The following is a 23,611-nucleotide window of genomic DNA, read 5'->3' as shown; positions in this document are numbered from 1 at the left end:
CTGGGAGTTTCTTTTCCCCTTCAGCTTCTGAGGCCTATACAATTGAAAGCAAATAGGATAAGAAAGTAGGTATAGCAAGGGCTACAGTGTAGATAGACAGCCAGTTATCTGTTTAAGCATATATTTGGAAGAGAAAACAAGAATAAATTGCTTTAAGAGACCAAATTTTAAGGGCTGTACTGCTTGGTACTGAAGTGTAATTCAAGGCCCACTGAAATGACAGGTGTTTAACAGAAGATAACCCTGCTGCATAACAATTTAGAAACTTAAGAATATCATTCTCTGTTGAAGCCACATAGAAATCACATAGGGGAACAAACTGAGTTGAAAACTTGGCCAAAATAACATGCATGCTGTTCTGAATAGTACCTTGGGGTCTCTGGAAGTAAATACATTGCACTCTGCACCAGCTTTTTCAAGAGATGCCAAGTCCATCAGTTCCAGACACCAGAAACCTTTTAAGGCTGACACTGCAAGAAGTGCTTCAGCTGGTCACCATTTCCAAAACTGTCTAGGTTCTGCCAACATCCCCAGCTCCTGAAGAGATGAAGGATTTTGAAATTGGTTGGAGGCATGCTTGTACCACAAGAACTCTGGTCCTATAAAACTATGATTGTGAATATGCTTAAAACACAGCATCTGCAACACACAGTGCCAGCCAGGCCAACAGTAGAGGCCGGGAGGCACAGCCCAGAAAACAAGATGCAGGAGGTATCAAGTCCAAGCAGGAGAATGAGGATCTGCTTTAGGATCCAGTACAGAGGGAATTAATGAACTACTTAACTCACCTTATTCAGGTGCTATTTAAATCCTGAAGAGAAAGAAGGACTAATTGCTAATTGGTAGATATTTTATTTTTTTATTAAAATATATATTGCAGCTTAATTCTCCTCTTAACAATTGAAGGGTACCTCAGCATTTGGGAGTTAATCAGGTTTGGGGCTGAAAACTGCACTGTGCCACTTGAGACTTTTCTCCACCAGAATTCCTTCTGCAGGTGCTGGACAGGTCTTCTAATAGGACAGCACAATGGGATATTGAGCTAGCATTGTTTCTCCACGCAGTCAAACCCTGATACAATCCGTGTACAGGGCTGAGAAGCTTTAGAAGAATTTTTATCCTGTGACATTTGATACCTGGGGCTAATATTGCAGGAGGAAAATAATAGTTACACTGGTTGATCTGGTGAGTCTCACTGTTTCATGATCTGGAATGTGCTGAGGTTCACATTGGTATTGTATGAGTTGCAACAGCACTCTAGCTGCCAAAGGTTTTGTTTCAAGAAGTAATTTTTAGCCACAGAAAGGTAAAAGTGTTTTAAATACCCCAGCTTATTTATTTTTCATATTATTGCTATCACCTTGTTTAATAGACTTGACAGAATGCAAGAGCAGCTCCAATTACAAAGCATTTCTCAAAAATAGCTCTTTGATGTTAACGTTAGATTAAAAGTAACTAAATATTTAGCTTCTTTTCTAAGTTGGCCTCAGAAATTTTCAAGACTTCATTTTAAAAGAAGCACCATTAACTATTTAATTTTTATGAGAAAAAGGTCTGACCTCCACTCAAAATAAATTTATTCTCAAAGTCCAGGCCATAATAAACTTCCTTACAAGATTCATTTCTTGATGATCTCTTTGTGAACGAGTCTTCAAAATTATAGCAACAATGGCACAGTTTCAGTTTCCAAATCCCAAAGTGCCAAGTTATAAAGCATTACTTACCCAGGGATAGTCCACAGCACCCCTAACTGAAGGGGGGAAGAGGTGGGGGGAAGAGGGGGGAGTGGTAATGCTTGAACATATCCACAGTGGATGCAGTCTGCTTGATTTCTATGAAATTAATGAGTGCTTGAAGTGACGAGCAAGGCAATAAACAAGCAATACTGTAGCTGCATTGTATGGTCCTCAGGAAACATGTTCTTAGAAAATGAGAACAGTACAGACCTCTGTCGTGGGTCTGTGCTGAGTAAATTCAGAGTAAAAAAAAAAAAAAAAAATCACACACACAAAGCAACCACAAAAATAAATAAATATGCAGAACTGATAGATTTATAAAATATCTGTTGGAATGTAGAGAGCATAAACCAACAATAAATCTTACATGTATTTAATCATTTAAAAACAACAAAATGAGTACCTATCATACACTACCAGTTGTTTTACAGAAAAAATACTGCTCAGTATATGGTTTCTTCAGCATTAGCTGATCATAAAGGTCAACGTTAAAAAAGTGAAAATTTCAAAAGGAAAAAGCAGTAAGTAAATAAGTAAGTAAATAAATAAATAATCAACCCTGCCTCCAAACCAAAGAAAACTAACCCAAAACTAAAGTAATAGTGAGTAAGGGAAAAATCTCACTTTGCAGTCATTTGCAGGTTGAAACTTATTTTTCCAGTTTAGTCCATATTTAGAGGTTTTGTTATGTTCAGATACCACAACTGGATCAAAGAAACTGCTGAGTAATTCAGTAAAGCCCAGCAGAATGTAGTCAAAAATAGCTGCGACTGCTTCTCCCTCAGCTTAAAAGGGGGAGTCACATCTCCTTCTCTCCTGGGACATCATTTACTCATCACTTGCTGCTTACATGGCCATGGCAACATGAGGGATGCAAACATGGTCTCCACACACTAGGAACAGTAGCTTTAAGCATTCCATCTTAAAACTGGTAAGTTCTTTGTTTTCATTTTTTTCTTCTTTTTCATTCGCTGTCAGGCCACTTGGTTTGCTTCTTTGCCTTTTACATTAAAAGCAGACAGACTCGATCATTTTAAGGAACAGCTAGTCCATAAAGAAAAAAAAAATGCACTTCCTTAACATTAACTTGACCATTTCTATTTCATGCTATAGTTTCAGCAGAGGAAGAGAAGAAAAAACACAGTGACAAAATGATAAAAGTGGAACACAATTTCATTTTATTACTATTCCTAAAAATAATAATAATAATAATAATAATAATAAAAATCTGTAACTGAGTCTTTTCAAGAAGAAATGTTAGCACTTCTGAAAATCATTTTGGCCTACATTTAACAAAAAAAAAAAATCCTTCCATAACACCAGTTGTAAATTCCCTGAGATCACAGCCTTCCAAAGATTACTCAATGAAAATATTTGATTTCATTTTTATTTAGTGTATATGGAGACCTATTTTTCAAAATAGTATTAAACAAAAATATTTAATCATTGTGGAAAGCACATTTTTACTCATGTATAAAAAACAGTGAGACTGAAGCTTTTATAGGCAGAAAAGCAATATTCTGTGAGCTGTACAGTATAAACTGAACTTTATGTTTACAGAATTTAGCTTTAAACAGTGCAGCAACTCTAGAAGGGCAAATGTTATCTGTTACCTAGTATAGCCAATAATCATAGTAAAAATTACAAAATATTTCAAATACATTCGTTTTTTAGGTCCCACCTTCCCTCCCTTTTTTCTTTTAACCTATGCTGTACTTGCAAAACAGAAATTGCTGACTTACAGAAGAGTGGCTTTAGGTAAAAATAAATACTGAAATCTATTTAAGACATGGAAAGAAAGAGGATAGGAAATTAAGGGTAAGAATGTTTTGAAGCATCTATCAAGCAAGACAAGGGAAGGTAACACAAAATAAAATGCCTTAAGTTCCTAGGATAAATTAAACACAGGTTACTACAATAAGTAATTCTGAGGATAGTTACTGACATAGCAGCAATGTAATAAGACACTTATTACGTCAATATATACAATTAAAAACTCAGAGCTCCCTCCATATATTCTCATAGTGGTGTCACTGGAATGACTGAGATTTCAGATAGGACTTAAATGGCAGCAGGCACTGGAAAAGAAAATATAAAGTGCAAAACACTGAGATTCTCCTAAAGTAGCAACATTACTTGCACAGATGTGTTCAAGGGAACTTCTTTAAAACTTTTTTCAAATCAAAAAAATAAAAATTCTATGTAGTTGACTTGGTACTTTCATCAAGTAATGCCAGGAAAAGCACATGGAACATTATCAGTGCAAAATACTTTTTTATATATGTTTCAGATTAAATACAAACAGTGGTTACTGGTAAGCAATATAGGCTCCAACAACAAATGTCACAAGGAAGCACTACAACTCTCACTGTAGCTCGGAGAGTAAGCTCTCATTACTTAAGAAGTTCAGACAAATAAGACCAAAATACAAACAAATCGACACTTTTTGTTTTGCCACTAAAATGTCACCTATGCCTCTAGTGATGAGAGAAAATGCATTAATCCAGAGCCATCTTAGAATTACTGTTGGTTGCTCTGGCAGACCTTAACAGTCATTTAAAGACTTGAGAAGAAAATTTATTCTTAAAACAAAGGTACAAAACCTGCACAGGAAGTATTAAAAAATTATTTATGACAAAGTTGCTCAGTAGAAGTCAACACTAAATAGAAGCTACCAGTTCAAGGTTCAACAAATCTTAGGTTTGGTCTCAGTTTCCGCCTGAATGTCCCGTTATTCTAAAATTGTCCATTTTAGGCTTGCTAACACACTAAGTTAACTTATACCCAATTCTGTTACCTGGGAGAGATTAGAAAACAGGCTAGATGGCTATCCTAAGGTGCCTAATCATGCTGCACAAGTTTTGTAGACAAAGTATGCTTAACGAAATCATATAAGCAAACATCCTATTAATGAAGGTATTGTCACAGCAGACATATGGAAGCAGGCCACAGCATAAGAAAATAAGGCTAACGAGTTATAATGCAAATTCCAATTAAATAATAACAATTCACTTCTGATTAAATAATACAAATCAACTTCTGTCTGCACCTTTTAAAGTCAGTCTAAATACTGTTTCAAATGTTAGCTACAAACAGGATTTGTGTACTTCAAGTTATCCTTTTTTCCCTCCAGAAAGGTTAAAAGTCCATAAAAAAAAAACCCAGCCCATACTGTACAGTAATATCTGTCCCTCTCATCAGAGTTCTAGTGGTACCAGTTCAAAAATATATCAGTCCTGCAGCAGACATTTAAATGTATTTGTCTCCAACAAGTTTGTTACGTGTTGTCCATGTGAACATAACGTGCCCTTGTAAAAGATCCCGTTACTGTTGTACAGGTCTGGTAGGTGTAAGCATCACCCCAGGTTGATTCACTTTGCCTCTTTTGTAAGATACATCCACACAATCCAAATTTGCAGCTACTGATTTTTTAACTTAACATTTCCACTGCTACAGTATTTCTGTTTGTTTACGTTCATTATCAGAATAGCGAACAAAGCCAATCCAACCGCTAGGCTTGGAGGGCCACAAGGACTGAACTCCTGTGCAATTCCAGAAAGGAGCGGGGCAATTATACGTCCTACTGATGTCACAGACTGTCCAACACCCAGGAGAGTACCGCTGGCCTCATTCCCACCGATGGTCAGTTCAAGATCAATGATGCAAGTACGACCTATAGTAGTTGAAAAGGCTAAGAAGGTAGAAGACAAAACGACCATCCATATGCTAAGCGCTGATGCATACAGGAGAATCAACGTGCAGGTAAAAGTGCTGGAGTGCAACAGAAGTCTGTAAGTGTTGTGCTGATACAGTCTTGTTATTGGTCCAAGCAGACAACCAGCCAGGACTCCGAGCGAACTGCTATAGCTCATTAGGTATCCAGAGAACAAGGGTTTCACCCCAAATCTCTCCTCCAAGGCTAGACTAAAATTGCTATGGTACAGCAGTATAGTGACAGACATCAGTAACCGCACTAAAAATATATCCCACAAGTCAGAACATGCAATTTCTTTAATCCTCTTCAGCACTGTCACAATTTGGACCCATGGAGACTGGAAAGGACTATCAATGACCACTGTTCCATTAGTTACTGATTTCAACTGCAGGTCACAATTTGGTTTTGCTGTGATACTGTCTGTCCTTTTCTTCCCTTGTTTGTGTTTCCCATTGCCAGTGTTTTCTTCACTCCAGGGTAACATCCAGACAAGACCTAAATAGGTCAAAAAATTAGTTGATTTTATTAAATTGCATTAATTTTATGGTCTGACATTAGTCTGATGGTAAGTTTACTGTTAGTGTAAAAAAATAAAATAAATGACTTCAACAATCATTTCACCTTAAAAAATTACAAAGATTATGTCTAATATTATTCACAGTTCAATTTTAAACGTGGTAAAATGAAATGAAGGACTGAAAACATAAACACCCTCAAAACATAGTAATCTAAAGACTGAAGCCAAAATTCTGATTTCCAGTTGCCATCTTTGGGCACATACAAAGCTCCCATTCCTGTGTCTGACTATAAAAGCAATGTAATGGAGAAGCAACTACAGTTGACTGTTTTAAAATTCCTGCTCTTCCACACAGGCTCAAATTCAAGGGGTACTATTAATATACAGAACATGTGTGCCATAAATAGTAAAAGCAACCGTGAATTCCAGGTGTGACAAATGACAAAAACATACAAGAGCAGGGAGTGAAGGAACACAAAATGCAAAATGTGACAAAACTTACCAGCATTCAGAAGGAAGATAGAAGCACAGATGAAAGACGTTTGATAGAAGCCATCTTTCAACTCTGTAAGGTAGCCACCAACAACAGGTCCCAGAATGAAGCCCACACTGGAGGCTGCATTGAAACGCCCCATTACTAAAGGGCGGTCTCTCTCAGAAACCAAATCAGAAAGCAGGGCTTTAGAGATAGAGAGCGTGTGTTTGAAAATGCCTGCAACATAATATTAAAAAAATGCGTATTGCTTAATTCATAAAATTAAAAATTCCAGACAGTATCTTAAGTATCAGTATTAAAAAATATGTATTATTTATATTTTTAATATTCCACAAACAAAAAAATTCTTCAATGCTAGAGCTATACAGTGTGTTGAGCCATGACCATCATCCCGGCTGTTCAAGGATTTGGACCTAAGAATCAAAACTACTCAGATAACTGAGTTAATGAAGTGCTCCTCCACCTACTGGAAGAATAAGAAGTAAATAAGCTGAGTGCTGGAGCACACTAAGAATAACACAATCTCTAAAACAGGATCACATGGATGGGTAAAGGTGGAGCAGAAATGGCTTTTCTCTTATAGACATAGCTCAGCAACAACTTTGCTGAGTACGGAGATTTCCAGGACTGTAATGCACCAAATTCATATTAGAGACTGATGAGTGGCAAAAGAAGAGCACAGAAGTGTAAGCATGCTGCAGGAATACTAACAATACAATCTTTTAAGTTCCTTCACTCTGACCAGAACCACTCTGACCATCTATCACAGGCACAGTGCTGTTAGTATTAAAAAGTATTACTTCTACTGAGTAATCATTTGATCCACCAAATCCTTCATTAGCAAATTTTCTTTAAATTAAGAAACAATACAAGGAGTTCCTAAATCGGGACCATAAGGCACAAAAGTGCCCATCAGTAGAAGTGTTCATAGTAACAGCAATGTACATCAGAACATGTACAATAGTTGTTCAGCTATTACAAAAATTATTTTATGAACGTTGCTACAAACTTAGCTTATGTGCAGCAAAAACACATGCTTTTGCACATAAATATTCTACTGAAGCACTGAACTAAAATTTCATCCAGATTTTGTAGTATCACTTAAAAGTATGTTTTCAGCATAAAACCAAAACAGAACAAAAGAAAAAAAAAAGTACAAATCATTCAATTCTGCATTGCAAGATTTCATCAGTGACCAGGTATATTGGGTACCCCTAAAGACTAACCTTACAACAGTTGCTTTCAAGGAATTGCTGCATTACTATTCTCATAAAACTCAACCACTAAAAGTGGCATAAAACTTGTGACAGTTTCATTTGAACAGCTGACATTTCAAATTATTTTCAGAAAAATCATGAGAATTAATTTGTAGAGGTGCTTCCATTAGCAGGGTTCTGCTGGTACTGTTGGATGATGCTGCGTAGTTACCCACATGCCACCACTTCTCTAGCAGCAATTCTCAAGCTGAAAGTACAGAGAATTTAAACTGCAAAATGCCAAGTGCTTACTCACCTACAGGGACTCTAGAAATGGCGAACAGGTACACAGTGGTGGACATTCCAAGAATGAAGTAACCCAGTGCACTGAGAAGAATGCATGTAAGCAGGGAATACCGTCTTCCTACTATATCACTCCAGCAGCCCTTCACAAAGAAGGAATTAAAGATCATTTTATAACATTTAACTAGATACAATGCACAATCAGTATGTCTAAATTAAACTGAGAAAAAAAAAAAAGGACTGCCAGTGAAAGCTTAATAAGCTTAAAGCACTTAGGAAACTTGCGTAATAAGTCTGGAAGTGACAAGCAGAGTTCTGTCCTGCTGGCAGTGCAGCTGCTGAAACTATGATTCTATTTAATGTCATGTATAAAGCTTTAAAAAATACATTTTTCTTTTTAAAAATACAATCCTGCAATAACACCCTCAAATACTATTGATGCTGGCCCTCTGAAAATGTCATCACAACCAACCACAAATATTTGGTTGCAACAATGGTTGCTATGGAGCAGACATTTGCTGAGCATCCTAAAACAGATGGCATTAAGGTAGGAGTTTGTCACATGAGAGTGGAAAAGTAGGAAGTAATTACAAGAAGGTCAAACAGTAAACTTATACGTAGTATATTTATAAATCAGCTTGTTTCCAAACAGGAAGAAGGTTTTTAAGAAAGTAGGTAGTGGTCTTGCAGTTCAAAGAAAATGCCACAAAATTACAGAAGCAAGTTATCCCAGGTGGCCTGCATAACAAACTCTCAAACAGTTTTTCATAAGATGCTCAAAATCTGCTCTCTTGAGAACTATGAGGTACCAGGGTAATAATATTAAAGGTGTTCCTGGTTAAATGCAGGGATCTAAGGTATTAATAGGTAAAGTGTGTGTTCAGCAAGTTTGGGCTTGATAAATCTTAGAACTCTTTTTCAGACAGGATGTAAGAAAAAAAAAATGAAAACAACAACAACACACAAAGAGAAAACTAAACAAAGCTCAAAGACACACTGCACTGAGTATAGGCCATATGACAGATTACAAGACACTGCTTATGAAGCAGGGAAAGCAAGCTCTAGGTAACAGGATTATGAAGAGCTGACTCATGAGACTACTTTTTAGAAAGGCTGCTGCACTGAAGAAAACTGCTTTACTAACACCAACGTTGAAGACGACCCTGCACGATTAAGATGTAGCGTGTGACTGACACCAAACCTAAATTCTAGCTTCGGTCTAAAGACTTCATTCTATTTAGAAATGTTCTGAAGGATCTAGGTATTTGCTTTAAGTGAAACAAAAAGGCAAAAAAAACATAGTTCTGTCAAACCCCAAATGCTTACGTGAACACTATAAACACTTTCAATATTTCAAGAAATGTTATTATTAACCTAATTCTCTTTTTTCCATAAAATCCATAGAAATACCAATGTACTTTAAAAAGCAGTGTTAGAACTCACCACAAATGTGCTGGAAAATAGCTGCATTATACCATAGAGAGACCCTAAAACAAACAAGTAAAATACCAACAGGAAAAATTATTATTATTATTTTATGAAAAGTGCACAAAATCTTAAATGAGGAAACATGAGAAAGATTCTAGGAATAATTTACTGAAAGAAGAAGGAACAGAACAAACCAAGGATGAAGTTTAGACCGCAAGGAAAATAGTTTCAGGAGTGAAAAAGTAACTGCTGATCAAACTCACAAAGCTATGTAATGTAGAAGGATGTTGCTTTGCATGGTGTATTAAGCAAAGGAGATCTTGGCATTTATAACTCCTTTCTCAGAATCAGGAGAGGATTTCATTACTGGAAGGCTGTAATTACTTCCCACTTGGCACTTCAACCTATTCCAAGGTACCACAGAAGCCCTGAAGAAACCACAGACCCTACTCTTTCATTTTAGAGGCTGAGTTTAGCGCAGTTAGTGACAGAAGAGAAGCAGCAAAGAAAAGCACAGAGAAACATCTGCCAAATTCTTTCTTTTACAAGAATACACCTCAAAATCTATTTTTTTAAAGCTTAAATCAAAGCAGACTGTTGAAATGCAAACATATTTTTGATGGACTGCTGCTTAAAATAATATTGCCACCTCAGAGCAGAAATCAATCATTTCACAAAAAGTGCTTTCATCCAAAATAAAAAAAAATAAATAAATCAGGTTAATAAAAATAATAATAACAAAATCCAAGTTAACCACACATGGCTATGAAGAATATCACACTTGTATCATAGCAAACCATAAACAGAACCATAATATATACAAATAAGAACCTTAGAACCATGGAACTTCATCTTACCAGTTAATTTTTAACATAGAACTCCGAAACTTCAGAGTTTACTTGTAAATATTACTTAAAGATATATATATATATATTTTTTATCAGGCAGCTGCAAGGAATTTAATCAAATGGGAAGCAATCAGGAGCATTGGAAAGCTTGGGAGAACCACCTGTAGGAATACTGTTTGGAAAGCCTGCAAATAACAACAGAAGTAAAAGCTACAGCTCTGGATCCCAGAGTTGCTGAGCTGTGAATTCTTGGATGCTGGAAAAGCACATGTATTATTATTATTATTTGTATATGTACATTATATGTATTATTATTATTATTATAATACCAAGTATTATTGCAAGACTTCCTTATTCTTGCCAAGAATGCACTTTCCCAGGACTCTGCTTTAGGCTACTGACAGGAGGTTGGACAGGTCTCTGGATCTAACACAGCATGATTTTCCTTACATTTTTATTTTGAATTTGTCATTACTTTTTATCATGCTACTAGCAAGGAAGAATTGTGCTTCAATGTCCAATTTGCAGGTAAATTCTTTGGTAAATCAATGGAGTACTGCAACTCACCTATTATTCCAGCAACTGTAGGACTTGCTCCTAGAGATTTGATATGAAGGTTCATTAAAGGAAGAACCATGCTCACACCAAATAAATCCTGAAAAGAAGGCAGGAAAACTTTTAGGAAGTGATCACTTCTACAAAGATGGTAGCAACCTAGCTTAACAACAGTCAGTCACTAATTCAAGTTTTAAATGATTTCTGCATCAGTACAAGATTAAAAAAAAAAATTTTCATGTCTAATGCGGTATGTCATAACCTCTGCAGCATACCCTGTATGTACAAATTTATAAACACAGAAGCTGAAAGCTACAGGATTGCCTCACACTGTAGTGAAAACTATGAAAACATCAGTACTTTCCCCTCTCCAGATACAAACATTCTGAAGATACACATATAAACATTGCATTTTAATATATGCTATGGGAATATTTACCTGTTTAACAAGAAAAGTACTTGGCACTAGTATTTTAAATTCAAAGTGGTCTGTCATTTCAGTCGCCTAAATACTTTTTACTTGCGCAGAGGGAGTGGATTTAGAAAACCTACAGTACTCTAACTCTCAACCAGGATGGGGCAGAAGCTAAGACAGAACACTCTATTTCTGTATAACTGAAGAAATGTAAAGGCAAAAACATTAAAAAAATACATAGAACAAAGCATAAGTAGAAAACTTTTTTGTAAGAGGAGGGCAAAGGACATTGCCCATTCTGAACGGTACAAGGATTTCCTACTCAGTCCTTTCGACTTTTTATCTTTTGTTAGGCTAACCACATTAACCCAGTAGTTCATTCACTATACGCTGTTGGTACGAGTCTTTTATCAGAGCTGAACCTTACAAAGGAGAGCTACTGAAGCAAGATCACCTTTTATCACTGACTGCTGAAGCTGAAGTAGACTAGCTGTTCATAGTATGCCCACAGTCAGAATAATTGCAAGAATGAATGCCACTGAGTAAATTCCAACAGTCTGTCATTAAGTCTCTTATGATGGTTGCAACCAAGACTTAAAAAGTTAAAACAGCCCACATGACTTACAAACATCATCAGTAAAACTGTATTAGGGCTCAAAAAGCTATTCCAAGCACTACTTTATAGAACCATGGAAAAATAGAATCATCCCCTTGGAAGGGACCTCAGGAGGTTTCTAGTCCAGTCCCCAGCAGGGCCAGCTTTGAAGTCAGACCTGGTAACTCACGGCTTTAACCAGTCGTGCCTTGAAAACCTCCAAGGACAGAGACTGTACAACCTCTCTGATGACCTGTCCTGCTGTTTGACTATCGTCATGGTAAAAAAAGGCTTTCCTGTAATTAAAATGAGAGGTTCTGACTGCATACAGGACTTGTGTCCCTCTTACTCTTGCCATGCACCACCCTGTGGAGTCTAGGTCCTTCTTCTTGTACCTCCTTTCTGGTACAGGAAAGGTTGCTGCCAGGTTCCTCCTCAGCCTCTCCTCACAGGGCAAGTGTTCCACCTCTCCAGCCATCCTGGTGGCCCAGGAAGCTCTCTCCAACCTGGACACAATATTTTAAATGCGTTCTCGCAAGTACTGAGTGAAGTAACATCACTTCTTTGTTCACACAGCCCAGGATGCTGCTGACTGCCTACCAGGGCACACTGCTAGCTTATATTCAGCTCACTTTCTCCCACCAGGGCCTTATCAGAAGAGCTACTCCCCTGCTTGTGTATTTGGAAGGGCTTATTTCTTGCCAATTACAAGACAGCAGTTGTCCTCATTCGGTTTCATAAGGCTACTGTCAGCTCATCTATCCAACTTGCCTAGCTCCCCCCTGGATAGCACCCCTGCCTTAAACTGCACCCCCTACTTATATGTCATCTGCAAACATGAAGAGAGTGCAGTCTGCCACCTTGTTGAGGTCAGGGATAAAGATATTGAAAAGTTCAGGCCTCAGAATGCATCCTGGTAGTATTCAACTTGTCAAAGGCAAGCAAGTTGGGCAAGACCCATTGACCGCTATTCTTTAATAACTGGTTATTTTGTCATTTCGCTTATAACATCTCATGTCAAACGGCAACAATATTGCATTTGCTTGGTTACAGGCCTTGCATAACCGGTGACAGCTCTTTATTTCACCACACTCCACACCATTATAATTGCACTCAGTTTTTGCTTGGTTGCAGTGCGTACTCAAAGCCTCATGTCAGCATGGTATTAGTTAAAAAGGTATTATATTAAATCGTCCTGTTTCCCAAGACTTGTAAAATACAGAACACAAACTGTTTTTCCACTGTGATTTTTTTCTTTAAAAAAGAGATGGTTTTTGAGTTTATAATAAGTTCAAGGAAGCAAAGAACAGCTCTGATATATGTAAAATAAGACTTAATGGCGATACGCCATTATTCTGTTGCATTCACTGGATGCAACCCATACCAGGGCAGGCCACATGACTGATCACAGTGGAAAAACAGCCCAGCTGCTACAGACCATTGCTACAGCAAGTGTTTTAACTCCAGAAAAGCAGCTAAGCAACGTGGCAACCTCGCCTGCAGCGCAAGGGGGGGACCCAACACCACCTCAGGCCCCACCGCAGGCTCGGTGGGAGCACCGGGGGCTCTGACCGGGTGTCCGAGGAAAGAGAAAAGGAGACAGAAGCCCAATTCCTGATTAACCTCGGGCTTTGCAGCGCCTCCCGAGCAGCTGAGGGACCCTCACGGGCAGGCGCCCTCTGCCACCGCCACCACCACGAGCACCGCCCCGGCAGAGGTCCCCAGAGCCGCGGGGCGGGGAGGGCTTCACCTCCCCTCACCCGGCACAGCCCCCCGCCGCCGCTTACCAGGAAGCCCACCGCGTAAAGGCACCGCACGAAGCGGGCGCTGGCCCCCGGGCTGGCCGCGGCTCCCCGGCCTCCATCTTCCTCCATGGGGCCGGCGGCTGCCCGCGGCCCCGCTGCGGCCGCGATGGGCGTGCGCAGAGCCGCCGGGCGGCCGCAAAATGGCGGCGGCGGCGGGGACTCCGTCAGTCAGGGCAGCCCTCGCAGTGCCGCCGTGTAAACCTTGGCGGTTCTTTATTTCTTGTTTTAGCGATGGTGTTCGTGCTTCCTCTCCTCCAGGCGAAGAAATCGGGGCTCCTCCAGTTTTTGGAGGTGTTCGGAGTCCCGGACTTTCCCTCGTCACCTGCAGGAATTTGCCCTTTCTGCCTCTCTCTGCGTGTTTGCAGAGAGTTTCGCAATGTGTCAGTGTCACCCCAGGAAAGTAGAAACGCCTTGATAGGGTGGAGGAGAGGAGGTGATACTTCTTTGGAGATCGTGTTCCATTTTTGCCTTTGGGGCATTATTTCTGCTTCCAGCAGCACGGTGATGGTCCCCCACACAGTACACTTGGCCACTGTAGGAAGACAACTTTTAAACCCGTACACCTCTGGTTCTGCCTCCCTCATGGGGAAGTATCCCTGTTCTACTACTACTGCTGGTGTTGGGCTCTCACTGGGCTAAATCTGCTCACTTCAATTGTTTCTGATAGCAAAGTGCTTTCCTGCCATGCTGCATGCAAACTGGCTGGAGATGGTGATACAGCCAGAGGAGATGGTCATCCTAGTTTCTTCGTAGTGTGTCCCTAGTTGTGCTGCATTTCTCCTAATGACTTGTGGAAGAACTCTACAAGTCAAAGCAAATGAGTTATATAGTAGGTGTGTGGTTTATTTCGGCACTGGGCACATGCGGGTTAGCTCCCAAAGGCATGCACAGCCTAACACAGCAACTTGCTTTGGTTATATGCAATAAAAAGTTACATATGCATGCAGTTTCCTAATACAGCTATACATGTTCATAACCTATCCCTGGTTTGTATTAAAATTAGCTTCAAGAAGTCATTTCCATGAACTCTTACCATCCACACTTGCGCAGTGCCTTCTGGTGGTGGTCACTGGGGGGCCGAGGGGATGAAGGCTGCTAACTCCTCTTCATCACTACTAGTTGACCCCCTCCCCTGCCTTTGTACAGGCTCAGCTGCTCCTTGGTTCTTGTCCAAACAACAAGGTCAGTCTCATCTGGTTTTTGAGACAGGTTCCCCATTTTGTCAGGAAACATCCTCTGTGAGGGGCCCCGACACTCTTTGTTTTGATTAATTTGCAGAGCAGTAAGCAAAGACAGTCAGCAATATCTATGTTAATGCAATTAAGTGAGCCCCCATTCTTCCATTCCTGGCTTTAATAATTACGATTGTTTTATTTAGAAATCTTTAATACAATTAAGCAAGCCCCCATTCTTTTATCTATGGCTTCACTAAAGTCAGAGATACCTAAAAATCTGGACCACTACTCTATTTTAAATGTATTTGCATGCAAAGAAGTAAAACAACATTCTTAAATCTCTGAGAAACATAGAAGTGATTATCACATGCAAAATATCATTCTATTGGAGGCAGCAGAGATTGTTTGTATAGCTGCTGATCTACAAAAGGAGCACAGTTTTAAATGTTAAAAAGATAATAATAATACAAAAAAAAAGAGTACTGATTTATGAAACAGGACATTTTAAAATTTGTTTTTCATTAATAGTAAGAAAAAGCTTTTGAAAAACAATGGTGATATTTTAAACAGTGCCTGTTCGTAAAAGTTTGAGAATGTCACTTATTAATTAATTAATGGGATAACTTCAGATAACTTCAGCTCTGTGTTCATGTTTTAAGAAGAAATAAATGCCACAGGGTCGAGTGTCTTCAACAGAGTTAGTTCATGAAACAGGAGAACCTAATATTTTCCTTGTGATTCTGAAGAATTAAGCTACCAAAAAAAAAAAAAAAAAAAAGGCTGGAAGGCAAGAAATATTCTTAAATATGCAGCTTATTTATAAGATACCAAAAAGGATAGCCTTGTGTATGCATAGGGACAAAGATGCTATCAATCTCTCAAATAACTCGCTTATTCAATATCCCAGTGGCAGTAATATTTTATAGTTGGCTTAACCAGTGTTCCTTATTAATTTAGCTCTCTAAGGCTATTCATTTACTTTGAATAACAAGTCCTCTCAGAATAATGATTCTTTTAAAATTTTGGATGTAGTGTTGATGGGGATCACAGTTACATACAGTTGGTCTGAAATGGAACAAAATGATTAGAGGATATTGTAATATTAGAGTATCATGGGAATTGACACTACACTGTGTCTTCTCAATATTTCACTAATTTTGGTCATTTTAACTTTGATAGAAGAAATGGAAAAAGCCTGAAGGCTTTTTAAAGGAAAATATTAAAGAGGTGTATGATTACAAGATGTTGCAAGGATTTAGATAATATTCCAGAGTTATAAGACAGTACAAGGGTTTAGATAATGTGAAGGTCCAAACAATCATAATGGGGACAAAATATTGTTGGCAGCCATGAATTCCTTGACAGTAAGAACTATTTCTTAGTTTTGTGTACTATTTTCATCTATTCCCATGCAGATTGGCTTGTAAAGCAGACAAAACCAAAATTTTTTGGTTGCTCCAATATCATTTTAAGTGCCAACTGTTCATGGAGAAAAAAAAAAATAAAAACTAACAAAACAACAACAGCAACAAATGCTGGTATCTGTTCCTTTAACAGGTTTCTTATTTTTTCTGTACTGGCAAAACTCGATCAGGTTATTAATATATGTATTAATATGCATATTAATATATGTATATTAATAATGCATATATATGCATCTGTCTGTTTTTACATAATGTGTAAGGAAAGGGCATTAATGCATAATAACATTGTGAAGATATCTGTTGCCTTTGAATTGAAGGTAGATGGTTCCCACTACTTCAGAACATCCCATTCATGTTCCGTCATTGCAATTACAAAATTTAAGATAAAGGATCCCAAATAAAGAATGGTATGACTGCTAAGTGACTTGACTAGCACAGAATTAAAGGAATAAAATATAATGACCTTTTATCTCAATCTGAAGGAAAATAGAACCAGTCTAATTTGATATCTTTTGTGGGCAGAATTGCATAGTTGGTTTATACTGCCAATATTGGTTTATACTGCCAATATTGTACGCTTACATTACTGTAAGATATTTGTCTTTCTAATGGATGGTTCTTTGATTAAAACAGTAGAACAATACATGTCCAGAAACGGACATCAGGATGTGGATTCAGAATTTTTGGATACCCCTCCAGACTGTAATTGTGAATGAAGAATCTCCTCTGAGGAAAAAGTGCATCTAGATGGGTCCTCTCATTTCTTACCCTTTTTTCATGACCTGGAAGAAACTATAGTATCAAAATTATTAATGCTATGGGCAACGCAGTGACCAGGAAAATTATGCATACCACTGGTACAATACAATCTGAGTACTCAGCTTTCATGATATTTTAGTATTCTAAATATAAAGACAGCTATAAACAAAGCATGAGGGCCACGCTCAGGGGGTGCATATCTCTGTTGTGGCAGCCAGTGATTATGAAATAAACTTGGTAGTCATATTAAATAATCAGGAAGAATAAGTTTTTATTACTATTCTGTAACCAAAAGAAACTAACTCCATCTTCTGATAATAAATAGGGGAATTTCAAGTAAAAAAGCAGAAAACTATTCCTTCTGTATCTATTTTTTGATATAAATACTAACGCAACATTCTGTCTAGTTCTGCTGTCGTAATTGAAGGACAATGTTCAATAATGGGAGATGGTCCAAAAAAAGAGCCTTTAATGGCAGGAAGAAAATATCTTACTGTGTCAGTTTGTCAGACCCTCCTAAGGCTTGCCTCCTGAACTGGTCTTGCCTCATATTATATATGGGAGAAATAATCCGGGAGGATGTCTGAGGTTCAGTTTGCTAATGAGTTGAAAGGATGAGGGATCTGCAACCCTTTATTAAAAACATCTCCTGTGGCAAATGCTTAGTGTCACCTGCCAAGGAAGATGTTGAGGCAGTCAGCACTTGTCCTTCCTCAGCCAGCTCTGAGGAAGGCTATGTGTGCTCCACACCAAGACAAAGTGAAAGCTCTGATGGAAGTCATCTGAAATTTAACAAAGTTGTGAAAAAAAAAAAAAGATCTTTTCATTCCTTCAACAAGGGGGAAAATTTTAAACCTTATAAATTCTCAAATACAGTTCTTAAAGCCATTTTGTAAGACAGATCTAAGACAACTACAGAAACTTATTGCAGTAAATGGAACATATTGGTGAATTTCTGCATTACAAACGGGAAAGGTCAAGACCCCCAAATGTACCATTTGTCACCAAGTTTAGCAAATCTAACAATGACTTATTTCATTCTGGTTTACAGTTTCAAATCATTAGGGTAACGTTTAACAGTACTTTCAACTTCTCATATACAAATTAGACCCAGTATAAAGAGTTACAATCCAGTGGTCCAGAACTTTTTAAGAGGAACTGTAAAAGAACTTGAATTTGGAAGCTGCTGATAATATTCGAGGCATATAAAGTGTAATCTTTCCAAAAAGATCTGCAGATTTAAGGAATATGGAAAGAAATCTTTTAATTGACTCCTCCCTCAAAGCTATAAATGCTGGTGGGCAAGAAAGAGTGACTTAGAAAGTATTTCTAAAAATGTTGTTAAAGGAAGAAATTGTTTCAGCCATTGGGCCTCTTTATCCCCTTCTGCAGTTTTCTGTGGCAGCACAACTAAAACTGCATAGCTTTCTATGTTTCTTTCAGTTAATGATTATCAGATAAAATAAATACGTCAGGTTTAGGTGGTATTGATCCTGCTCTATTGCAGAGGATGGCCCAGACAAGCCCTATTGACTTCAGTCCATTTCCCACACCCGCATTTCCTGTCATAGTACAATATTCACCCCACCCCAGCCTATGTTTTTTTTAAAAAGCAAAAACAAAAACAAAACAAAAACAAACAAACAAACAAAAAAAAATCACTGAGAAGTCCTGTAGATGCTTGAAGAGTACAGAAAGGTCTGAAGGCTGGTTCCTTAGGCTTCCTGAGTAAAATCCTAAAATATGTACCAAAAAGCATCTGTGCAGTACATGGGAGGAGTTAGTGCCTCAGACTGAGTTTCATAACAGATTTTTGCTGTGAAAGGGCCCATATAAAACAGCAATAGAAATGTTGAGGAGAGGTGCAGCTCTTAATTTCTGGCCATTTCTGTGCTGCAAGCACATAACTGTTTCCATGGGAAACTTCCTCGAAAACCTCCTAAAATTAAGCAACTCATTTATGTGAAAAATGCACACAGGGGTGAGGTATTCCATTAAAACACTGCGGGAAACAGTAATGCTTCCCTTGCTTTCCTATTCATTTAAGAAAATTTAAGAGCACTCAGGTATGAGTGGGGAACCCAGATGCATCTTCTTGTACCTTTGATGTTTCTAGTTATCTTGTCCACCGTGGATTTATCACAACTTGAGTCAGTGTTATGACTCAATTAAGAAGTGTACTACTTTCCCATATTTAAACTACTTTATCCACTGTAGATGTAATGTGCAATATATTGCAGAGTGGGATACATGAAACAAAGTGATCCATCCACAGTCATAATAACATTTTCTTTTCCTTCCTCTGGCTGAATAATCCTGTGATAGTCTGCAGAGTGTGAAAGTCCAGAGGACAGAGAAGATATGTGGCAGGAGTTATACACCAAAGGAGTTATACACAGTTCATCGGGGTAGCTGCAAGTCTAGTGCTTGTTCAGGCAGGTTGCACCAGACTGTGCAAATAGAAGTGAGAGGGAGAGGCTGTGTTTTTCATTACCTCCCACACAGTAAATAAGCAATGTGTATGGTATAATATCTGGATACATTAAAATGTGTAGATGTAATGGATCATAAAGAAGATGGTCCTTGTTAGAGAGTTCCTGTTGAAGCTGTAGCTGGGAAAAGGGCTTCTTCTGTCTTGGGCCATCATCTCTCCATGAGCTATACTACATACCAGCATAGCAGTGCTGCAGAAGGAATCACTTGGTGATGTCTGTATTCAGAATGGCTTGATTTCATCCATGTGTGGAGAACTTGTACTCTCTACAGTCTCTTCTCAAGATTTATGTGATCCAAAAATGTGCCCTTGCCACAAAGTAGGCTAATGATATTTTGGCCTGCATTAGGAGGAGTGTTGCCAACTGCTTGAGGGAGGTGATTCTTCCTTCTACTCAGCACCGATGAGGCCACACATGAAGAACTGTGTTCAGTTCTGGACATCCCAGTACAAGAGAGACATGAACATACTGGAAAGAGTCCAAAAAAGGAACACAAAAATAATTCAGGCACCTCTCCAATGAGGCTGAGAGAGTGGAGGCTGCTCAGCCTGGAGAAGAGAAGGGTAGGGGAGATCTCATCAATATTACAGACCTGTCAGTCCAACCTTGGTGCCAGGAAAGGTCATGGAGCAGATCCCCTCATCGCACACTACAGGATGACCAAGTGACCAGACAGCATGAGTTTATGAAAGTCAGTTCCTGTCTGACTAACCTGATCTCCTTCTATGACCAGATTAGTGGACTTCAATGGACTTCAACTTGAAAGGCTGTCAATGTTGTTTACCTGGACTTTAGCAGGGCGTTCAATGCTGCTTTCCACAGCCTTCTCCTGGAGAAAATGTCTGCTCATGGCTTGGATGGATGTACAGTTCATTGGGCAAAAAACTGTCTAGATAGCCAGGCTAGGCTCAAAGAGTCATTATGAATGGAGTTTAATCCAGTTGGTGGCTGATAACAGTGGCATTCACCACAGCTCAGTATTGGGGTCAGTTTTGTTTTACATTTTAATCAGTGATCTGGATGAGGGGATTAAGTGCACCCTCAGTAAGTTCACAGATCACACCAAGTTGAGTGGGAGTGTTGATCTGCTTGAGGGTAGGAAAGCTCTGCAGAGGGACATGGACAGGCTAGATGTATGGGCCAAGTCCAAGCACATGACATTCAGCAAAGACAAGGTGCCAGGTCCTATACCTGTGTCGTAACAACCCCATTCAGCAGTCTAGGCTTGGGGAAAAGTGGCTGGAAAGTTGCCCAGCAGTAAAGGACCTGGGGGTGTTGGTCAGCAGCCATTTTAACATGAAGCAGCAACATGCCCAGGTGGCCAAGAAGACCAGTGGTATCCTGGCCAGTATCGGAAACAGTGTGGGCAGCAGGATGAGGGATGTGATTGTGGCCTTGTACATTGGACTGGTGAGACCTCATCTCAAGAACTGTGTTTGGTTTTGGGCTCCTCACTACAAGAAAGGATATTGAGTTGCTCCAGCGAGTGCAGAGGAGAGCAATGATGCTGGTGGAGGGACTAGAAAACATGACTTATGAGGAGTGCCTACGGGAACTGGGGCTGTTTGGTCTGGAAAAGAGAAGGCTGAGGGGAGACCTCATTGCTCTATATGACTACCTGAAAGGAGGTTGCAGCAAGGAGGATGTCAGCCTTCTTCCTCAGGTGACAAGTGATAGGATTTGAGGAAATGTCCTCAAGTTGCACCAGGGAAGGTTTAGACTGGATATCAGGAAGAATTTCTTGATGTGAGGGTGGTTAGGCATCAGAACAGGCTGTCCACGGGAGTTGCCATCCCTGGAGACATTTAAAAGACATGGATGTGGCACTTAGGGATGTGATTCAGTGGTGAAATTGTAATGTGGATGAAATATTAAATGTCTTTTCCAAACTAAATGATTCTGTGATTGTATATAAATACATGAAGGGAGGGTACAAAGAAGGCAGGGCCAGGCCCTTTTCAGTGAATTCAGAGAATTGAATTTCTAGGGTGTAATTCATTGCATGTTGAAGTAGTCATACAAAAATAGACACAAAAATAGGTACAGTTGGACAGTGCCCTAAAAGTGCCTATATAACTGTAAAGGAAACCTGAGGTGGACTGGCTTAATTGGAGGCAGCTATAGTGCAGCTGTCTAGTGTTAGGTAAGATGAATCCCAGCCAAGGATTTAATGGACAAGGTGTACTATACTCTATATGTCTGCCCAGCACACTGCTGACAATTGATCTTGTAGGTGCAATGGATAACATACTACCCAGCTGGGGAGGATGGACTGGATGAGGATCTGAATCAGTGGGTGCAGTATTTTATTGATGTTCAAAACGTTTTTTCTCCAGCAGCAAATGGGCAATGAGGTCTCAGAAGGACTCAGCTCTGAGGCAGCTGCAGAAATTGTTTCTTGGTGTGTAGTGAGACATGCAGCCAGTTCTAACAGGCTGTTTTTAGATCATGGACATATCTGCCAGCACAGATAAGGAGCTGCCTGCCAATTCCAAACATATACACACGACATTTACTCAATCACACACAAACATAAACAAGCAAATAAACAACCTCCCCCTCCCATAAACTAATCAAGCTTTTTCTCCTTCAGATGGAAAGGGAAGAAAGAAACAGCCCGCTATTGTTTCGTTTTGTTTTTAATTCTTTTATATTTTTAAATACAAGGAGGGGCTCAGATAGTATATTGATGCTGGAGCCATTTAGATACATAAATAAACAAAAATATGCAGATTTTGGAGTTAGTTTAGCCTTATCTGCAAAAGAAAAATAAACAGAAATATAATCATAAAACTTTTGCCAGCTTTGTTAAATGAGATTGGAATGCATCCATTATATGAGGGCCTTCAATCTTCACACTATGAATCAACAAAATCAATGGATGTTGGGCATAATTGGCCAAATTGATTGTATGTTAAAACAGATTTAATTACATCATTGTCATTATAGTAGGGATAAATTTGGCTATGACTTTAAAGTGTCAGTCTTTCTGTAGAAATTTAGGAGTTCGCAAAGTAATTGGAGAGTGACCATGTTTAAGAATCAGATTAATGATTGTTTTGATTTGATAAGCCTGCCCCTATTTTCACTGCCTTGAAACTTTCTCTATTCTATTGAGGAACCTTCAGAATTTAATTTAATTGAATTGAAGAAAAAGTGCCCTGGAACTTTCAGTGAGCATTCAAGCGGTGGGAAAAAGTGAATTTTTATGATGACATAACAGATCTAAATCTGTCTTCTGATTCATTCCAGACATAGTTGGGCATAATACTGGAGATGTTAAGAGTATTTAGAAGACAGTGCTGCCAGAGAATGTACCATAAATACAAAAGAGAATAATTAAATGAGATCATCTTAGGAAGAACATTCTACTCTGAGACCAGAATGAATGTACAGAACCTATGTCAGTGACTCAGGTGTCATTTGAATTCAGTGAAACTTCATACAAACTGATTTCGGTGAAGCCACTCATGAGAGTAAGTTACTCTATCATAGGTTCATAGAGTCACTGATTTATTTATTTATTTATTTATTTAATTTATTTTATTTTTTTTTTTTTGTCTGACCTGAAGCCACCTGGAGGCAGCTGGGTGCACTAAGAATGAAACCAACCATTTTATTTATTAACCATTTTATTTCTTTTATTATATGTGTTTCAGTGGCTGAGTCAGGAGACTGGAGTCCCCTTTTCACTTCAGATGTAACACTGAAAAAGGCATTTGTGCCTTTTTGTGCCACAAATTGTGCCATTTTGTGCCACAGTTTCCTTATTCACGGGTACAAATAGCAGTGCATAACAATTTTGAAAAGAAAAAAAATAAATTGAGATTTGCAGACTAAAGCACAAGAGTGAAAAGCCTTTTTATTGTTTTCATTGTCAGAATTCACCAAATTCAGGTTGTAGTGACTTTCTCAGTACTTATACAAAGCCTGGCCTAATTGGTATTTTGAATGTTATAAATAATGTTGTATAACACTCAGAAATATAATTTTCAAGATGAGCCAAATGGCATTATGTTGAACAGCACATCTGAAGTAATTCTCTCTCTCTCTCTTTTTTTTTTTTTTTTTTTTTTAATGGATATCCTAAAAAGCTGTGACAATGATTTTGTTTATGTTTTATTGATTTTGTTTATGTTGTGAGTGTCT

The 23,611-nt window shown here is 38.6% G+C and overlaps 1 protein-coding gene across 1 annotated transcript; it reads right to left on the bottom strand.

Annotated features, from left to right (window-relative positions):
- Nucleotides 1-2,639: 2,639 nt before the first annotated feature.
- Nucleotides 2,640-13,936, bottom strand: MFSD9 (major facilitator superfamily domain containing 9). The gene is made up of 6 exons (XM_082751632.1): nucleotides 13,592-13,936; nucleotides 10,807-10,894; nucleotides 9,407-9,450; nucleotides 7,977-8,106; nucleotides 6,471-6,680; nucleotides 2,640-5,946 (listed from the first exon to the last, which is right to left on the bottom strand). The coding sequence occupies exons 1-6, from the start codon at nucleotides 13,676-13,678 to the stop codon at nucleotides 5,156-5,158; spliced, it is 1,350 nt and encodes a 449-aa protein (XP_082607758.1). The 5' UTR covers nucleotides 13,679-13,936; the 3' UTR covers nucleotides 2,640-5,155.
- Nucleotides 13,937-23,611: the final 9,675 nt, after the last annotated feature.

The sequence above is a fragment of the Aythya marila genome (genome assembly GCF_965140915.1).
Source record: "Aythya marila genome assembly, chromosome: 1".
In the NCBI taxonomy this organism is placed as follows: Eukaryota; Metazoa; Chordata; class Aves; order Anseriformes; family Anatidae; genus Aythya; species Aythya marila.
The sequence above is the reverse complement of the archived record's forward strand: the minus strand, read 5'-3'. Positions and strand labels throughout refer to the sequence as shown.

What these genes read in the sequence shown, in the direction of transcription:
- MFSD9 (XM_082751632.1), bottom strand. Translation starts at nt 13,678, where the DNA reads ATGGAGGAAGATGGAGGCCGGGGAGCCGCGGCCAGCCCGGGGGCCAGC. An exon ending in TTTACGCGGTGGGCTTCCTG is followed by an intron (nt 10,895 to 13,591) that starts GTAAGCGGCGGC and finishes CCTTCTTTTCAG; the next exon opens with GATTTATTTGGTGTGAGCAT. An exon ending in CATTTCTAGAGTCCCTGTAG is followed by an intron (nt 6,681 to 7,976) that starts GTGAGTAAGCAC and finishes ATTATGTTGCAG; the next exon opens with GCATTTTCAAACACACGCTC.